The sequence below is a fragment of the Stomoxys calcitrans genome, chromosome 1, assembly GCF_963082655.1.
Source record: "Stomoxys calcitrans chromosome 1, idStoCalc2.1, whole genome shotgun sequence".
Lineage (NCBI taxonomy): Eukaryota > Metazoa > Arthropoda > Insecta > Diptera > Muscidae > Stomoxys > Stomoxys calcitrans.
This window is the reverse complement of record NC_081552.1, coordinates 196777315-196795201: the sequence shown is the minus strand read 5'-3', so window position 1 is coordinate 196795201 and position 17887 is coordinate 196777315. Positions and strand designations below refer to the sequence as shown.

Here is a 17887-nt window from a genome sequence, read left to right as displayed (position 1 = left end):
ATCCCCTCCCCCATCCTACAAAAAAACAGAAAAGAAATAAACTTTGGTGGTAGAGTGTACGCCCTCAAATTGGGATAGACACAATAGAACCTGCGGTTCTTTTAAAATCTCGTATCCCAAGTGGTAGCTTTGAAATATGATTCTGAATGTAGATAACCAATATATAAAAAAATTATTAGTTTTAATCTGAACCCGCAGACCCGCAGTTTTGAATATCTTGATCGCCACCTTCAAGTTACTTGACATTATGGGACTCCAACATAATCGCGCTGTAGCACCATGATTTTAGAGTCGACCCCCTAAACTCTCTTCAAACCGGCCATGTTTGTCTGCTATAGAAATAAGGGGCTCAAATAATAGGTATTTGATAGTAGAAAATTATTTTTTGTTATCCAATTTTGAGGCCAAGTGTTTGGGGGTAGTCTCACCCCATAAACTCCCCCTAGCAAATCGCAATTGGGACTCAAATAAAAGGAATTTAAGAGTATGCTGATATTTTTCCAGGGCTAAGTGCATGGGTGGCCGCCGCACCCTACATACCCCTCAAACTGGACATATTTGTGAACTATTTTTGTTTGTTTCTCTTTCGAGACGAGCTCAATGATCCGAGATGCAAATGGAAAAGGAAAGCCAAAGATAGCAATACACACCAACCACTATGGGACTTTGGCAAAAAGGTGTTCAAATCTGATGTCTGTTTTATGGTCAAGTGTTTCAGCACGCCTCACCTCGTAAACTCCCACTAAACCACACAAATATACCGACTGTAGCAATATGTACCTCAAATGTGGATTTTGGGAGTTGAGTATGAATCTGATATCCACTTTCGGGGCAGAGGCTTTGGCTACCCACCACCAAAACCAAGAGAATGAAGCAGATCTAACAATCAAACTTTAATAGGCGGACACTCCCTTTAGCCTATTTTTAAAAACGCTTTAACCGAAAATTGGTTTGTTTATAACACTTAAACAGAAATTTAGTATACTTATTTAGGGTGGGATATCTAGGGGACCGCCGGAAATATATAAACCACTAATGACTATATGGGACTCAAATGAAAGGTTTTTGAGACTAGAGCACGAATCTGACATATGAGAGTGGCGCCTCACCCCAAAACATACCCCCAAAACGACTCAAATGAAAAGTATTTGGGAGTAGAGCACCAACGCGATATCAACATTAGGGCGAAATATCTGAATTGCCGTGCCAGCACCTCTATACAAGATTTATCTCCTGACCATGCCAGTATAGGGCTCAGATAAAATGAGAGGGTGAAAGAAGGCGCAGCGAAGCGTTGCTAGTTTACCTTATATTTATAATCGTTTACTTGAAACCCCTAATATATACATATATCTTTACATCTACAGTTGGAGCTACATTCGTACAATTGATCGACCAACGGCAGAAATTCATCATTCACCGATAACACTACTTACCATCAGTCACACATTGGGTGATATTGTGACAGTGCATTCCTTGGCACAGCCACAACAAAATCAAACGGAAATAGACTCATCAACGCCACACACATCAATGGCTTTCACATCGTCAGCAGCACCCCTAGCACCGGTGGCAGATGAATGTTTTGAGGTCACTGAGGAGAATTTAGATGATTTTGTGAATGTCTGCATAAATCCAAATGGTAAATCCATGTTGCGCTTGCACTCAGTTAATGCCCGTTATATACAGCATTTTGTGCATGAAGATCGCATAACAGCTGTATGTTATTCCTACATTAAGGAGGGAGTCGGTGTAAATGTCATTGCCACAGCAGTGGAAGGTGGCATTGTACGTTTGTGGTCCAGCTGGAATCTGAGCTTCATCATGGAAATTGTAACGGGAATATCGAATATAAGAAGGTAGTTTTTCACACTTTTTTTTAAAATTTGCTGTTCTGAACATCGCTTGAATGACTCTTTTTGCAGCCTCACCTATTCAACACACCAACATCTGGTTGTTCTAACCGAAAACTCCCACATTCAAGTATGGGAAACTAAGGGCTTGTATGGCAATTCTCCGAAATTTCCCCAAATCGCTTATAAATAGAAAACAAAAAGACTTTATGTCACTGCAACAACGTATAGCGCCATGATCCTTGCTCATGTGCTCGTTGTTGGGTATAATCGAATAAGGCAAAAAGAATTTAGACATACGCATGCATCTACAATAGAAAATAGCATTAATGAACAAACAATCATGTAAGCAGACATCAAATCAATCTAAAAAGAAGGAAAGAACAAAATTACGGAGCACTTTAAAGTGTAATACAATGATTTTAGATAACCCCAAATATATATATATATACAGTATGTTTTGGAATTTAGAAGGTATTTAAGTTAGGAAAGCTTTACTATTAGAAAATAAATTTAAAATTTATTTTTCGATTAAAATCAGTTATTTAATATGGTAATTTATTGGTCTTAAATAAAAGAAAAATAAGACAAATCAACTCAATGCAGAATTGTGAAGCAAATGCACTTTCTTTTTGGCGAATATTTTTATTCGTTCGTTTCATTCTCCACCATAATCGAATGTTTGTATCTTATCGAGTCTATAAATCTTACTTTTGGTAACACTTTACAATAACTCTATAGTATGTAAAACTTACACGAATAAAACAAAGGCATATTTATACAATATATGTGTATAAACAACACTTACATTTGAGAATATCTAACTTTAATTTGCCAAAGTTAGCAAAATATTTGCCAGCAGCTTTGGACAATATCTTATAACAATGAACTGAACAATAGTGACAATGGTGCACTTTGTTTATCATGATTTCCATGGCGGCTGGCGTGCATGGCAATGGCGTTTGGCAGTTTTTTCTAACTTTTCTTTTATTTGTTTAGACCTCGATGTCAAGGATAAAATTTCATCAAGTTTATCAAAATCACTGGGTGACTTTGAGAGCAGCTGAAAACATAAAATAGTTTAAAACATTAAAAAAAAATTATCACTTTAGTATGACGATCAAATAGAAACTCGTATTTTCCGACCTAGTAGTCGAATATTGGATTTATAAAAAAAATCCTAAAATCAGTTTAATCTTATATATAAAAATCAATTTGTGTTTGTTTGTATTGGGTTGCCCAAAAGGTAATTGCGGATTTTTTTAAAAGAAAGTAAATGCATTTTTAATAAAACTTAGAATGAACTTTAATCAAATATATAATTGCCATTTTGTTCGATAACCTTTTGCTATTTTCCTGGCAAATTTAGTTTTCCATGCTCATAGAACTTCTGGTCTTTATCTGCAAAAAACTGAACCAAGTGCGATTTTATAGCCTCATCATTGCCGAAAGTTTTACCATTTAAGGAGTTCTGCAAAGATCGAAATAAATGGTAGTCTGATGGTGCAAGGTCAGGGCTATATGGTGGATGCATCAAAAGTTCCCAGCCAAGCTCACTTAGTTTTTGGCGAGTGACCAAAGATGTGTGCGGTCTAGCGTTGTCCTGGTGGAATATGACACTTTTACGATTGACCAATTCTGGTCGCTTCTCCTTGATGGCTGTATTCAATTTGTCCAATTGTTGACATTAAACATCCGAATTAATCGTTTGGTTCCTTGGAAGCAGCTCAAAATATACCACACCCTTCCAATCCCACCAAACAGACAGCATAACCTTCTTTTGGTGGATATCAGCCTTTGAAGTGGTTTGAGCTGGTTCACCATGCTTGGACCATGATCGTTTTCGACTAACGTTGTTGTAAACAATCCATTTTTCATCTCCAGTTATGATTCGTTTTAAAAACGGATCGAATTCATTGCGTTTAAGGTGCATATCACAAGCGTTGATTCGGTTTGTTAAATGAATTTCTTTCAATACATGTGGTACCCATATTAAAATTGACGCCAAACAAACAAATGTAAACAAAATTTCGCGCATTTTTTTTCTAAAGCAAGCTAAAAGTAACAGCTGATAACTGACAGGAGAAAGAATGCAATTACAGAGTCACAAGCCGTTGAAAAAATTTGTCAACGCCGACTATATTACTACTATATTACCGACAATTACTTTTTGGGCAACCCAATATGTTTGTGTGTTCCTTATAGACTCAGAAACGGCTGAACCGATTTTCTTGAAATTTTCACAGATGGTGCATAACGACCCCGTGGTGAAAATAGGGTACTACATTTTTTGATATCTGAAGGGGGGGAGCGGACCCTCCCCCTTACCCTTATTTCTGAAAATAAGGGGGAGTCAATATGGGACTCAAATGAAAGATATTTGCGAGTAGAATACGAATCTGATATCCAAATGTGGGGCCACGTTTTTGGGGGGTGGACCCCTTCCCCAAAACACCCCCCCAAACAGGACTTATTTACTGACCATGGGAATATGGGGCTTAATTAAAAGGTATTTGAGTGTAGAATCGGATATCCAAATATGGGACTAAGTGTTTGGGGGGCCGCCTCTCCCCAAAAACATCCCCCAAAGGGGACAAATTTACGACCATAGCCATATGGGGCTCAAATGAAAGGTCTTTGGGAGTAAAACACGAAACTGTTATCAATACCACCCAAATAGTAAGTATTTGCTGACTTTTGCAATATGAGGCTCAAATAAGAGAGTTTTTAGAGTGGAACACGAATCCGATATATATTTTCAAGGCCAACTCACTGAGTGGCCGCCCATCTCCAAAAACACCCCCCAAGCCGGTCATGTTTGCCGACTATAAGAATTGATACCCATTTTCGGAACCAATAATCTGGGGGTCTACCTACCCCTTTCTCAAAATACCCCACAAACAGCAATTTTTGAGTGATCATCACAAAATGGGGCTCAAATAAAGGTATTTGGGAGTAGAATACGAATTTTATATCCAAATGTAGGACCATGTATTTAGGGCATCACCCCTTTCCCAAAACACCCCCAAAGGGAAAAAAATTTTCGACCGTGCCAATATGTGACTCAAATGAAACGTATTTGAGATTAGAAAACGAATTTGATAACCTATTTTGGGGCCATGTGTTTGGGGGACGCCTCATCCTGTAAACTCCTCTTAAGCCAATGGCAATATGGGGTTTAAATAAATGGTATTTGAGAGAAGAGCACAATGCTGATATTTTTTCAGGGTCATATATCTGGGAGTACACCTTACATACAAACTTAAATTCGTAGACCAATAAAGATCATATGGGATTCAGATAAATGCACATATATTTTTAAACTGTTAGTCAAGCGATATACTATTTTCGTAGCATGGTATTTCACTAAGAAATCTTTAATTGACGAAAATAAATATTCCAAGGAAACTTTTGTTCCATATAAAGTAAAAGAAGGCGCAGCGGAGCGGGCCCGGGTCAGCTAGTTAGTAAATAAAAGGTAAATTAATATATAGGACTGGGTGAATCCGGCCCGCTCCTCTACGCCTTCTTTTTCACCTACAATTCGCGGAACAACAGGTTAATTAAATTTCAAAAGCTTTCATTGAAGAATAAAAGTCTTAAAATTGTTAAAGATCCCAAGAGTATTTCTTGGACCTTAATTTAGCATGAGTTATATATTCCCTAATAACTTTCGTTATTCTTCGGTCGATATGGGATAACTGCGATGGCCACACGGGTTAGAACATTGAGCTCCGACTTGTGCGGTGTTCATCGCTATCGCGCATAGGTCAAAGCTTCGTACATATGCGGAGTAGCTGCAAATGCGGCCGGATGGCACTAACCCTTACTTAAGGGGTCTATTATGGATAGCAACCCAACTTCAGTTGCGTTGCCAACGGGCAAATTTGTAATTAAAATTTCCATTTCTTTTCTGTGGGGGTGGGGTATATCCAGAAGTCAGAGAATGTATGGACAACGTCTAGTGAGGAAGCACTGGAACCACTCGTTGATACACATTTCCCGGGAAATTCTCCAACGGACAACGTGGCGCCGGAAGAGGTTCTCACTGATATGCATTCGTCGGAGGCCATTAGGGAAATTGTGTCTGAGCCGAAATCCCTTGGGCAATAAAAAGTTTCAACTCCTTTAAGTCGCCAGGCCCTGATGATGTATCACCGGTTGAATTACTAGCTGTGTCTGGTAGGCTGGTTCTCTGGCTTAGGAAGATATACTCCGCTTGTATCGGTATATGTGATATACCTGTGGGATGGAGGGTCACGAAGGTCATCTTCATTCCGAAAGCAGGAAAACCCTACCACACGAATGCGAAAGATTTTCGTCCTATTAGTCTGTCATCCTTTATGCTGAAGGCTCTTAAGAGGTTGATAGAGTCATATCTTAGGGCAAAGATCCCTGCAGATCGTTTGTCGCGGCAGCAGCATGCATATAGTAAAGGCAAATCCACTGAAACAGCCTTTCACGACTTAGTCGGCTGCATAGAAGGTTTTCTCGCTGTCAAGGAATACACAATGGTAGCATTTCTTGACATTGAAAGAGTTGGAGTTTCTAGGCATCAACTCTACCGTAAGAAACATTATTAATAACTTACTTACTAAAAGGTGCATTATGGCAGGCTTGGGATCTGTGGGTCTAAAAAGATGGGTCACCAGAGGAACTCCGCAAGGTGGTGTACTGTCTCCTCTACTTTGGAATAGAGCTATTAACAATGTATTGTCTCAGGAAGACAAGGCGTAAAAGTGGTCGCGTATGCTGATGATGTGACAATTGCGGTTAGGGAAAAGTTTCCCAGCACTCTAAGAGATATACTTCAGGAAGCTCTACGTGCAACAGCAAAGTGGGATACCGAAAGTGGTCTGGGTATAAATCCGTGCAAGACAGAAGTAGTTCTTTTCAGCAGGAGATGCAAGTTGCCTACAGTGAAACCTAGGAAGCTTAAGGGTTTCACTGTAGGCAAGGGAGCTTTCTTATTGGTCATGTGGCGGCTACGGACACTGTGTTATCCTTGATACAATATCCGACATTCCAGGCAATGTGGATTACTCCCTACCTGAGCCTTAAGGTGGATCTTCATGATCTAGAGCGTGAGGTCCAGCGCTAAAATCCTATGGCAGCCGGTTGTACGTACCGCGTTGATCCGATGGAATCTTTCATCGACAAGGGCTGCAGCCTCAGTGTATGACACACTGCTACAACAACAACAACCAATCCCATGGCAGCCGGATACAACAAAATCAAGGTCTAAGGATGGATAAAAACAAAACCTAAAGGTTGAAAACTGAAAATGTTTAATGCAACAAAAACCAAACTAGCGTTTGATAACGGAACGTGATGTAGCAAACGAGACCAAATGCAAATTTGCCCATGAATATTTCATTCAGGAACAGGGAAAAACTTCTCACAACAATGATTGCTCAGAGATTAAAGTTTAAGTTTAATAATAAGGATTCGAATTCAGGCTTTCAGCGTCATAGGCAGGCATGCTTGTCTCTGCGTTTCGGTGGCTTCCTACTTTTACAGGGTATTAGCTTAGTATAGTTATAGCTTTATAATTTGTTTGTAAAATAAACGTAAAAACGTATGATATTCTGATACTTACCAATTCAATATAGGCCTGCAACTTATCGTTGGGTGGTGATACTGGCTTTTGAGCTTGTACATTAAGATTATTTTCCTTTTTACTTGTCTTCGGGGTATCGTATTGATTGTTATTTTGCAGCATTCCTTTATTGTGTGTTTCATTGCTATCCGGTGATTCATTATCAGTGGTATCCAGCTGCGTTAGTCGTGTTAGATTCGGTGAAGTCAATATTTCCAAAGCTTTTTGCCATTGTGTTTCCATTACGTTGTGTAATTTTTCAGCAATATCCGCTCTTTTCGATTTATACAAACTGAGTTTTTGTTCTAAATCTTCAATTTTCTTTGAGGCATTCGCCAACTGAATGCGATATAGTTCAACTTCTTCCTTTTGTTTTTCTTGCAACAAATTCAATTCCAATTCATTTTTCTCATTTATTAATTCTAGTTGCTTTACGGCACGTTCCGCTATTAAACGTTCACGTTCTCGTGCTTCGGCCTTAAGGCTTTCTTCGGTCCTATCCAACTGCTCTTGAAATTCTTTGAGCTTTTGACCAACTACATGTTCCAGCTGCTGTTGATAATGGGCTTTCAGTGACTTTTGTTGTATGTCCAGTTTCTTTTTCAATGTGCACTGGAAACCAACAAAAAGAAGAAAGAATATTAAACTTTGTGCCCTTGGAACGCTATTCTACGTTCGGCTAGTGGAACAAATATTCTTTCATAGCCAACTAATGCAGAGTTCATGTTTTTTGATAAACTTAAATTCAATAAAACAAAATTACCTCATTCTCTGTTAAATGAGCCAGTGATTCTTGCAGCGATTTCCGTTGTGTGTCTAAACTATCAGCTCGTGACTTTTGCTTTTGGTGATACTCTTGCAGCATTTCCTTTTGATGCCTTAATGTGGAATTTTCCTTCTCCAGTTCATCACATCGTAGCTTAGCCTAAAATACAGAGCAAATAAAAAAAAATGTTAAGAGAAACCAAAGCAATAACACTTTTTCCTGTGTTACCTTCTCGTATAAATGTTCGGACTTGGCATATTTATCCTTTAGTTTTTGTAGTTCGTTTATGGCCATCTCTTCGGATCTTTTGCATGCATGAGCTTTTATCTCCAACTCTTCCATTTTCTGTTTGTATTGATTACATGATTCATTTGTTCTCCTACAAAATTGCACCAATTAAAGTTTGCAAGTGTTTATACCCTGGTACTTACCTTGAGTAGTTAGACAATTCCGTTTCCAACTTTTCGTTCTTTTCCTGAAACTTTGTTGCCAAACTCACCGCTTGGGCTAATTCCTTTTGTAGGGATTCCAATTTTTCATCATATTGCTTGCGCTGTATTTCATAAGACTGAAGATTTTGTCTGGCTTGTTGCAAATCTTGACTTAGGCTGTAAATATACAAAAATCATTTGTAAAACTTCGTTTTGCTTTTGATTTAGGAGATTTTAGAAACTATTCCACAGTGGCGTAGATTTTATCTGTTGTGTTCTCTACACCCCGATTCTACACCAAATACCCATAGATGAGAAAAACCGCCGCAAACATCCAGGGCAACTGAACCGTCTTAACAACCCAACGCTTTCCTACTGAGTTGAGGATCATACCGACCACTGCAGTGTGTATCAAGCAGAGATCCTTGCAATTAAGGAAGTGGTGGAATGGCAAAGATATAATGACATTACGACGATTGGCATAAATATCTTCTCAGACAGCCTTGTAGCTATTAAATTCCTGGAGAACGTATTTTTGAACACAAAAACCGCCCTCGACTGTCGCAGATTTCTCATCGAGATGGCTGAACAGTTCAAAATTCATCTGTTCTGGGTGCCGGGCCACAATGAAATCCCAGGGAATTGTAAAGCGGATGAGCTTGCGAGACTAGGAACTACCCTACACATTCCAGGGATACTGTAATCTCTGGGTATGCCTCTAGCGACATGTAAACTAAGCTTTCAGGATCAGGCCCAAAGGACAATGAATGATAGATGGTCACAAAGAGGGGGCTGTGAGCATTCCAAAACTATGTGGCCTAATCTAGACTTGAAGAGGTCTTTCGCTTTGCTGTCATTGGCTAGAACAGATGTCTCAGGCATTGTGTCCGTCATGACATGTCACTGTCTAATCGGAAAACATGCTGACAGACTGAAGGTTGCCAGCAAGGATTTTTGCAGAAGCTGTGAGGACATTGAAGAAGAAGGGACTATAGAACACCTGTGTGTGTGTGTCCCGAACTAGCAGTTAGAAGGAGTTCCACTTTAGGTTCTCATTTCTTTGAGAACTTGTCTGATTTAGCAGATGTGAACTTTCGCAAGTTGTTAGGCTTTTTAAAGCGATCTGGATGGTTCAACGATAGGAACTAGAAGGCATCTTCCTTCTTCTGTTCCTGTGGTATCACAATGGAAAAAACGTCTAAGTGAATCTGATGGCAGAATGCCACTTAAACCTAACCTACCATTCCCAAATTCATGGTAATGCCTAAGCAGTAATTACTGAGTTTTTTACCAGATACCTGTGATTAGACTGTCTGGATCTAAAGAACCGAGATGGAGATATACAACATGCATGGGGTGGCAGTTGTGACCCCGAAAATAAACCCGACATCAGTCACTAGTTGTACGGTTAACTTTAATGCAGCAGCCGTTCGTTTTATACCATTTGGTCAAATACTTCATGAAAGGTCTGCTTTCCCAGCGCAGGTAGCGGGACTTACGATCCAGCGTAATGAGATTCATGAGTTGGACGAACTTCATAGGACGAGGGACCCATTTATCGTTACGGGGAAACAACTTCGCAGACACTTGGCCACTTGTCTTCCTGTGAGCGACGTTCTCTACTCCCAAATACCCGCATTTGAGTCCCATATTATTCCAGTAGGTTGATAATCGGCGGTGTTTTTGTATAGGTTCCCCTTTATTACGCGACGGCAGACTTCTGGTTTTCATTTACTTTATGAATAAATCACGACTCACGAGACAATTACGACTAAAATTAAAAAATAAAAAAAAATAACGAAAAACAAAATTTGTTGCTTGCTTTCAAATCATCCGGAGCTAATAAATGGTTTTCTAGTGGAAAATCAGTCACGCGCACATCTCCAGAGTATATGATCAAGGTTCTCACTCTTTCTAAGAAAACGCTTATAGTTTCCGATATCTGGGAAGTGGGCAGAGTGATCCCGCTATTGAAGTTAGGAAAGCATTAACAAGGGAGAATTATAAAGACTATGAGCATCACACGTGCTGGAACTTTGATCTCCGATCTGTGTCATGTTCATCGTTACCACGAGAAGCTTGGCTGGGAATAATCGGGCGCGTCCATAAATTGCGGATAGTGGAATCTTCCCTACGGGGTAATGGTAAACGCAGTCGCCTATGACGCTCATTATTGGCGCCTTTGATGTTGTTGTTGAAGCAGTGTTATGTTCTATCTTTCGAAACTCTGCGACTATGGTGAGGTGCGTCCGGAGGAATATGGGACTACAGGTGACGTTTGTCTTGTGGTCCCAGGTCACAATCGGGACACACATCCTGCACGTTGGCATCAATCCTGGAGTTGAGGCGACTGCATCTGCTGGATCATAATTGAGCCAGAACTACTCTGGTTTTCTGGGAGAGGTCAATTTCTTCAGGCCTTTAAATAAACAATGCCAGTAGTTAAGACGGTTGAGCCACCTACACATCCCGAGCCTGGGTACAGAATTTCCATTGTTACCTATACGCATATAGTTTCCTATCTCATTTCTCAGACATCGGAAACCATAAGCGTAGGCAGTGTACAACCAGGAACAAGAGAGAAGGCATTCGCGCTTTGGCAGAAAGTTTCCAAGTTGTTGTTGTAGACACATTTTCATGTGTAGGTGGCGATCCTCGTCAAGCTCCTGTAGGTGAGCAAGTTCTTTCCGGTCCAAAGGACCGATTGCCGCGGGAACAGCGTGGCCACTGGCATCAGTATTTGTGCAAGAGCCGGTGCCGTCCACTCCGTTCGATACCGCTGATTGTCCGCAACTGCCGTTGCAGCTACTCCATATGGAGCATTTCACTATTCGCAACCTGTGGAACCCCCCAATAGCTCGCAGCTAAGCTTCTCGTGACATCAATGAATACCTCACAGGTCGAACCTCAATGTTCCAGCATGTGTGGTGCTCACAGCTATCTCATGCCGGGATAGAGCTGAGTATTTATTTTGTCAATTCCAAAGTGGAACGGTTTCTTAGCATCAAATAGAAGAATCTTTCGATGCCAAAACGTACACACTGGCGGCATGCATTGACATCGAGGGGGCTTTTAACAATGTTAGGACCGACACACTGATCCAATCCTTAGACCAGTTCCGGGTGGAGCCGGTCCTTAGAAACTGAATAAACCATATGCTAAGAAACAGGTGGATAAATTGTGTGTCCCGTGGCTAAATATAAGGGAGAAAGTGGCACAGGGCACGCCACAGGGAGGCATTTTATCGCCACTTCTATGGGTGACCACCATAAATGACCTATTACGGATGCTGACTGAGGAGGGATTTGAACCCGTCTGCTACGCAGACGATATTATAATACTTCCAATGGGTAAGGATCCGAACGAGCTATGCAGAAGGGTCTTGCATATGCATATGACTGGGCTAGACCCAGAGGTCTTAATGTTAACCCAGAGAAGACTGAAATATGCCTGTTCACGAGGAAGACGAAGGTGGGCCAATTTAACGCACAACGTTTCCTCAATAAGACGATTTCGATATCTGACAAAGTCAAATACTTAGGTGTGATCTTGGACAGGAAACTGAATAGGAAGTGTCACATTCAGGAGCGTACTGAGAAGGCTCACAGATGCTGGGTACTATGTAGACGGACCGTAGGCTCGAAAAGGTGCCTGAATCCGAGATTTGTCCACTGGCTCTACAGGAGCGTGATTAGACCAATACTTAGTTACGCCTCAGTAGTTTGGTGGACTGCTATGGAGAAAACGTGCAACATAAGGACCATACAGCAGGTTCAAAGAACATGTTGTCTTGACATAGACGGAGCGATGAGGACCACGCCCACTAGGGCACTGGAGACTACTAGATATACGACCCATTAACATACAGATTAAGTGTGAGGCAGCCACTGCGGCTATAAGACTTAAGGCGATGGGAGAATGGATTGAGGATGGGAGCAGCTCATACCATCGCGGTATAATCGAGGCGACGATAGGAAACCTGGAAGAAAGGGAAGAGGTTTCCGATCGGATACCTGAGACGAACCTTGAAGTCGAGTGCGAGACACTGCTGCCATCGGCACAGTCTAATATTGACGGAACCCTAGTATTGCCATCTGGAAGATCATGTTACAAGGATGGATCAAAGCTAGAGGACAGAGTGGGCATGGGGGTTTACATTGAGAACCCAGGGACTGAGATCTGTTTTAGACTGCCTGACCATAATGCGGTCCTGCAAGCGGAGATCCGGGCGATCACGGAATGCGTGAAGTGGAGCTTACGCGAGGACTTCGAGTGTGAACATCTTTACCGACAGTAAAATTTCCATAAGAGCAATAACAACCAGGACGGCACCCTCTTTTGAACCTAGCCCTAACCCTACGGCATTGTTCAATTGGCCGTTCAATGATAAACTATGCAGCGGCAGTGTGGGCTCGCCACCTGAGCGACAAGCAGTGAACTAACATTCAGATCTGTCAGAACGCTGTCCTACCAACTGCAACGCGCTGTCTTCTCTTTTTTTATGTTCACCATGTCCATTAGGAGACAAATACCCCACCCGTACGAAGGCACAACCACATGCAGTTTAAGCAGTATCGGCTGGGTTATTATCGCAGAGACCATTCCATGCACTATCTTATTGGTAGGTATGGAGGTGGAGTTATCATGATTTAGAGCGTGAGGTTCAGCGCTAATTGGCTTGGGACCAGATCCCTCTGGAAGCATCCCAATTTAGTCGCAGATTCCCTAGATCTGGATACATAACAGAACCCAGTAGACGAAAGGATGAATCACAACACACTACTGAAACAACAACAAAGCAGTTCTTAAAAACCACTCGCCTCTTAAAGGAACCGCAAAAGAAATCAACGGGAGATTAACACAATTTTCAATAAAAAAAATATTCCAAAATGTTTTTACAAAAATTTTAAATATCTGGTTAATCAAAATTAATTACCTACATTTTTACGGCCTCATTCACAAAACTTAATGAAGCCTTAAAACAGGTCTATTTGACAATTCTATAAAGGAAATCCTTCAAATAAACCTATTTCTAATTGTCATTAAGTTTTGTGGATACGGCCGCTATATTCAAATCAATTCTTAGTCATACCTTTTGTTTTCTATTTGAGCTGTGTTTAAAGCATTATCTTTCGTACGATCGACTTCTATGGCTACCGACAATCGTTGTTGATACTCCAATAAACGTGATTGCAGCTGCCTAACAGTTTTTTCCAAATGTTGCCTTCTCAGCTGTTCCTCTTTTAAATTAGTTTGCGACGATGTTGCTATGGCAGTCGATTGACCACCTTTTCCCCAGATTTCACTTAAACTTATGAGATTTGTATCAGCAGCTGCTTTGGACATCTGATAATAATCAGATGAATGATGTTGTGATTTTTCTGTTGGGATATGCATTGATGTTGGCAAAGATTTCGTTTGAGTTGCTTGCTGTGGTTCTTCCAAATAATGTACCAAGTGTTTGTGAGATTCGGGTTGGTGATAATCATCACTACTATGTCGTTGTTGCCAATAGTTTGTGTTATTTGTCGGGGGTACACGGTCATTGAACAGGAAATTGTCAATCTCCGATAAAACGCCATCGTCCTTGCCCCCTGGAACATCATTAGTCCTCTTGGCAGAGGGATTATGTTTGTATGGAATGTCCATACATTTTGGTGTGGAGTGAACCATTCCAACCATTTCCCGATTTTGTTTGGAAGGTCCAAATTGAGTTTTTACTGTATGGGTCGATATACTAGAAATATCAGAGGGATTATCTGCATACATCATTTCATCCCGCTCCAGATTATGTAGTTTTGCGTTTATATTATTGAGCTCTGTCTTCCTAGTGGGAGGTAGAAATTGGTAAACCGATGTAGGAGGTGGCATAGCCAAAGCATCGTCATTCGCCAAATCCATTGCCTGAAAATCTCTCGATAAATCTCTCCTTGATATTCTTGAATTATATGGCCGCTCTACGACACCCAACTCCTGCAAACTCGAAAACTGCCTTCTCTGTAAAGCCAATAAATCCTCTCGCAATAGTTTCTCTTCTACGTCCGCCAGATAATAGTTCGGTGGTATCAGCAACAAAATGTCAGTGTCATCCGAATCACTCATCACCACTTGTTGAAAATTTTATTTTACACGTACTTTCACATTATTTTTCACAAATTCTTTTTCTAAAATTTGAGAATAAACAACTTTTTCAAATCAAGCGCAACATCTGCAGCTGCATCTGCGGTAGGTACCGATTATTTAAGAAGAAATAACGAATATCCGTTTTGTATCTACACTATTAGAGTTGCCAGCTTCATGTATATGTAAATCAATTACGAACCTGTTTAAATTATAAGTACCAGCACGAACGCATGTCAACTAAATTTTAACCTACAAATTGATAGTTTGAGTTTAAAACCTGACGAAATGCCACATGTTTTGCTTAAAACCTCAGGAAACACCACATTGTATACGAAAAATTTCAGAGGATTTTTTTTTAACAAATTACAGTGTAGCATATTATCTAAAGTCAATTAACTATTCCTTACTACTACTACGATTGGACCTCAAGTAGACCCATAAAAGGCATGGTTTATGGTATTATGGCAGCTGCAGCACAACAACAAAATTCTACCCCCAAAGAAACTACCTTGAGCGACAAATGCCTTAAATTGAAATGTCAAACCGGTTTTAGGTATAAACTTTGTTACAACATATCTTCTTCAAATGTGTTTTATATTTGTATTTTTATCATTATAACACTGTTTTGTTGTTTATGTGTGGAATATCGGATCAAATAGAACCTATTTTAAAGATTTTAGAAAAAAATTACAGTTGTGTTATCAAACCTTTGACATTTAGATTTACTACAACATCAAAACAAAAATAAAAAAATTGTGCTCAGCCGTTCGCATGATCTCACTTTATAAGTGCATCCTGCATAAAAGGTAGGGTCAAACGCCTAGCACCCAGGCGTGGTGTATATTGTCGTTATTTAAGACTTGGTCGGGATTAACTGTCCCTCATACAGCACGATTTATTTTTTTCAACTGTGTTATATATAGGATATATGGCATAGAATTTTGTTGTTTGTCAACTAACTGTACCGATTAATGACCTACCTTGCAAATTATTTATACCGAATTCCCTAATTCCCCTAAAAATCAGCTGTTCGCAAACTTATTTCACAAGTGCTTTTTTCCATCAACAATATCTTTTTGTTTGTTAATTCATAATTTCTATGCCCACCAATGGCGACAGTTTCCATAAATAAACTTCTTAAAAAGACAGAATCGACTGAAGGTGATGTCAAACCTTTTTTTTACATCCAAACAAAGTGGCTGGAAGACCAGATCATTATCAAACTTCAAGATTCAGAAACCAACAATTGCTATCAAGGAATGGTAACAATAGACAGCATGAAAGAAACTGCGGCGGAGTTGGACGTGCCCTACAATACTTACTACGAAGAATGTCGTTTAGCATTGACCACGCATATTGCAATGCCGGGTTGCACATATAAATTGGACGAAGATGAGAACGCCCTTACAATATGGAAAACCCAAGATGGTTCAATTCCAATGTTGTATATGGAAATACCGCTGAGAACCATAAGTAATCATTACGACATTCTAGACTCAGCCATAGATGAACTTCAGAATAAATCGAAAACATTAGACGAACGTGTTGATAAAGCCCATAAATTTGATCAAAACTCAAGGGAATTGCTGGAAGATTATCGTATTTGCGTGGAAGAAAAAAATCAGCTGGAGAGACGGCTTTTGAGAAAAGTGGCAGTACTATTAAACTCCAAGAAACAAAAGATAGCTGAACTAGAAGACCGTCTTAGTAAATACGAAGAAATCAACGACAATACCGATAATGATGGCGAAGATGAGACGAGACTTATGGATGATACGGAGGGCGAAATAAGGCCGCATAGTTCCAAGAAACGTAAAGCTGTATTGACCGAAAGCGACACTGATACTGATGAGGATGATTTTTTAGCTAATACACAGCCACTAACGATGGCCGAAACAGCATAACAAATTAGTATTAATAATGAATGTACTACTTTAAGATAATTATCTTTTTTTTTATTAAAATAATTAAATGCTGGCAAGGAATGAACGTATTTCTTAGTATGAACCCCAAAAGTTGTTTTCTTTTAAATTTATAATATAAGAAAACTTTCAAGAAAATCGTCTTAGCTGCATACAAGAAACCCCTATAGTCGTAAACAAAACGTAGACTAATGGAGAGCTCACAGGTGAATAGGAGGGGAAAAAGAGAAAGACGTGAGCAGCAGGCCTCATTCTCCATAATGGGATCATTGTGAGCCCAATTTGTATAATTATTGTTGGTAACGTTGAGAAGCTTCCTTCCTAATCAAAACCCGGACGACTGTATTAAATGTATGTATCCACCCTTACAAGAATGGGTCAGTCAAATAAGACGTAGCTGGTGTAATAAGTAATAAAGGAAAATTGTTAAAAGTTTTCACCTGGACTATTTACGCGGTATGTTTTTTACACAATATAGCGACAACTTCTTTTTCCCATATTTGTGAATTACTAGAAAGTTTTCGGCAGTCCCATGCGTCGAAAATACTTAAGACATATCTCTGCAAATGACGTAAGACACAAAAGAGGATAACCTTTACTAACACGCGATTGACAACTGGTACGGGATAGCTGTGAGCACCACACAGGCTAGAACATTGAGATCCGATCTGTGTGGTGTTCATTGCTGTCACAAGAAACTTAGCTGCGAGCTACCGGGCGTCCACATGTTGCGGATAGTGGAATACTCCATACCGAGTAGCTGCAACGGCAGTTGCGGACAATCAGTGGTATCGAGTGGAGAGCCTCAGTGAGAGGGCGGGCGGCACCGGCTCTTGCACAAATACTGAGTGCCTATGATGCTCGATATGACAAGGCGGGCTATTGGCGCCCTTATAAAACCAATTGCCACCCTGTTTCCGCGGCGATCGATCCTTTGGGCCGGAACGAGCGTTCCCACCTACAGGAGCTTGACAAAAATCGCCACCTCCACATAAAAATGTGTCTATAACAACAACTCGATTGACAAACGTTCTATTAAGGAGAAATGGCAAACTTCATATCAATGAGCGCAGTCCGATTCAAATTTAAGCAGAATGATAGGGGATCTCCTGAGTCCGAACGGCGTGCCGCAGTGCGACACCTCTTTGAGGAGAAGTTTTTACGTGGCATAGTACCTCACAAATGTCGAAAGC

General features: G+C 40.3%; 3 protein-coding genes across 4 annotated transcripts in view; 2 read left to right on the top strand and 1 right to left on the bottom strand.

The window, feature by feature from the left end:
• Nucleotides 1-2309, top strand: part of LOC106085788 (lysosomal-trafficking regulator) — a 65751-nt gene extending 63442 nt beyond the window's left edge. For both annotated transcript variants that reach the window (XM_013250202.2, XM_059361216.1), the window contains exons 21-22: nucleotides 1368-1859; nucleotides 1926-2309. In XM_013250202.2, coding sequence (XP_013105656.2) covers nucleotides 1368-1859; nucleotides 1926-2046 — 613 coding nt within the window. In that variant the 3' untranslated portion in view covers nucleotides 2047-2309. The remainder of the gene's footprint in view (nucleotides 1-1367; nucleotides 1860-1925) is intronic.
• A 152-nt stretch (nucleotides 2310-2461) lies between these two features.
• LOC106085789 (uncharacterized) lies at nucleotides 2462-14872 on the bottom strand. Its single transcript, XM_013250203.2, has 6 exons — nucleotides 13742-14872; nucleotides 8650-8826; nucleotides 8447-8597; nucleotides 8216-8377; nucleotides 7453-8064; nucleotides 2462-2916 (listed from the first exon to the last, which is right to left on the bottom strand). Exons 1-6 carry the CDS (start codon nucleotides 14749-14751, stop codon nucleotides 2776-2778), a joined length of 2253 nt encoding a protein of 750 aa, XP_013105657.2. The 5' UTR covers nucleotides 14752-14872; the 3' UTR covers nucleotides 2462-2775.
• Nucleotides 14873-15783: 911 nt separating this feature from the next.
• On the top strand, nucleotides 15784-16787 carry LOC106085785 (uncharacterized). Its single transcript, XM_013250199.2, has one exon. It carries the CDS (start codon nucleotides 15882-15884, stop codon nucleotides 16674-16676), a length of 795 nt encoding a protein of 264 aa, XP_013105653.2. The 5' UTR covers nucleotides 15784-15881; the 3' UTR covers nucleotides 16677-16787.
• The last annotated feature ends 1100 nt before the right edge of the window (nucleotides 16788-17887 follow it).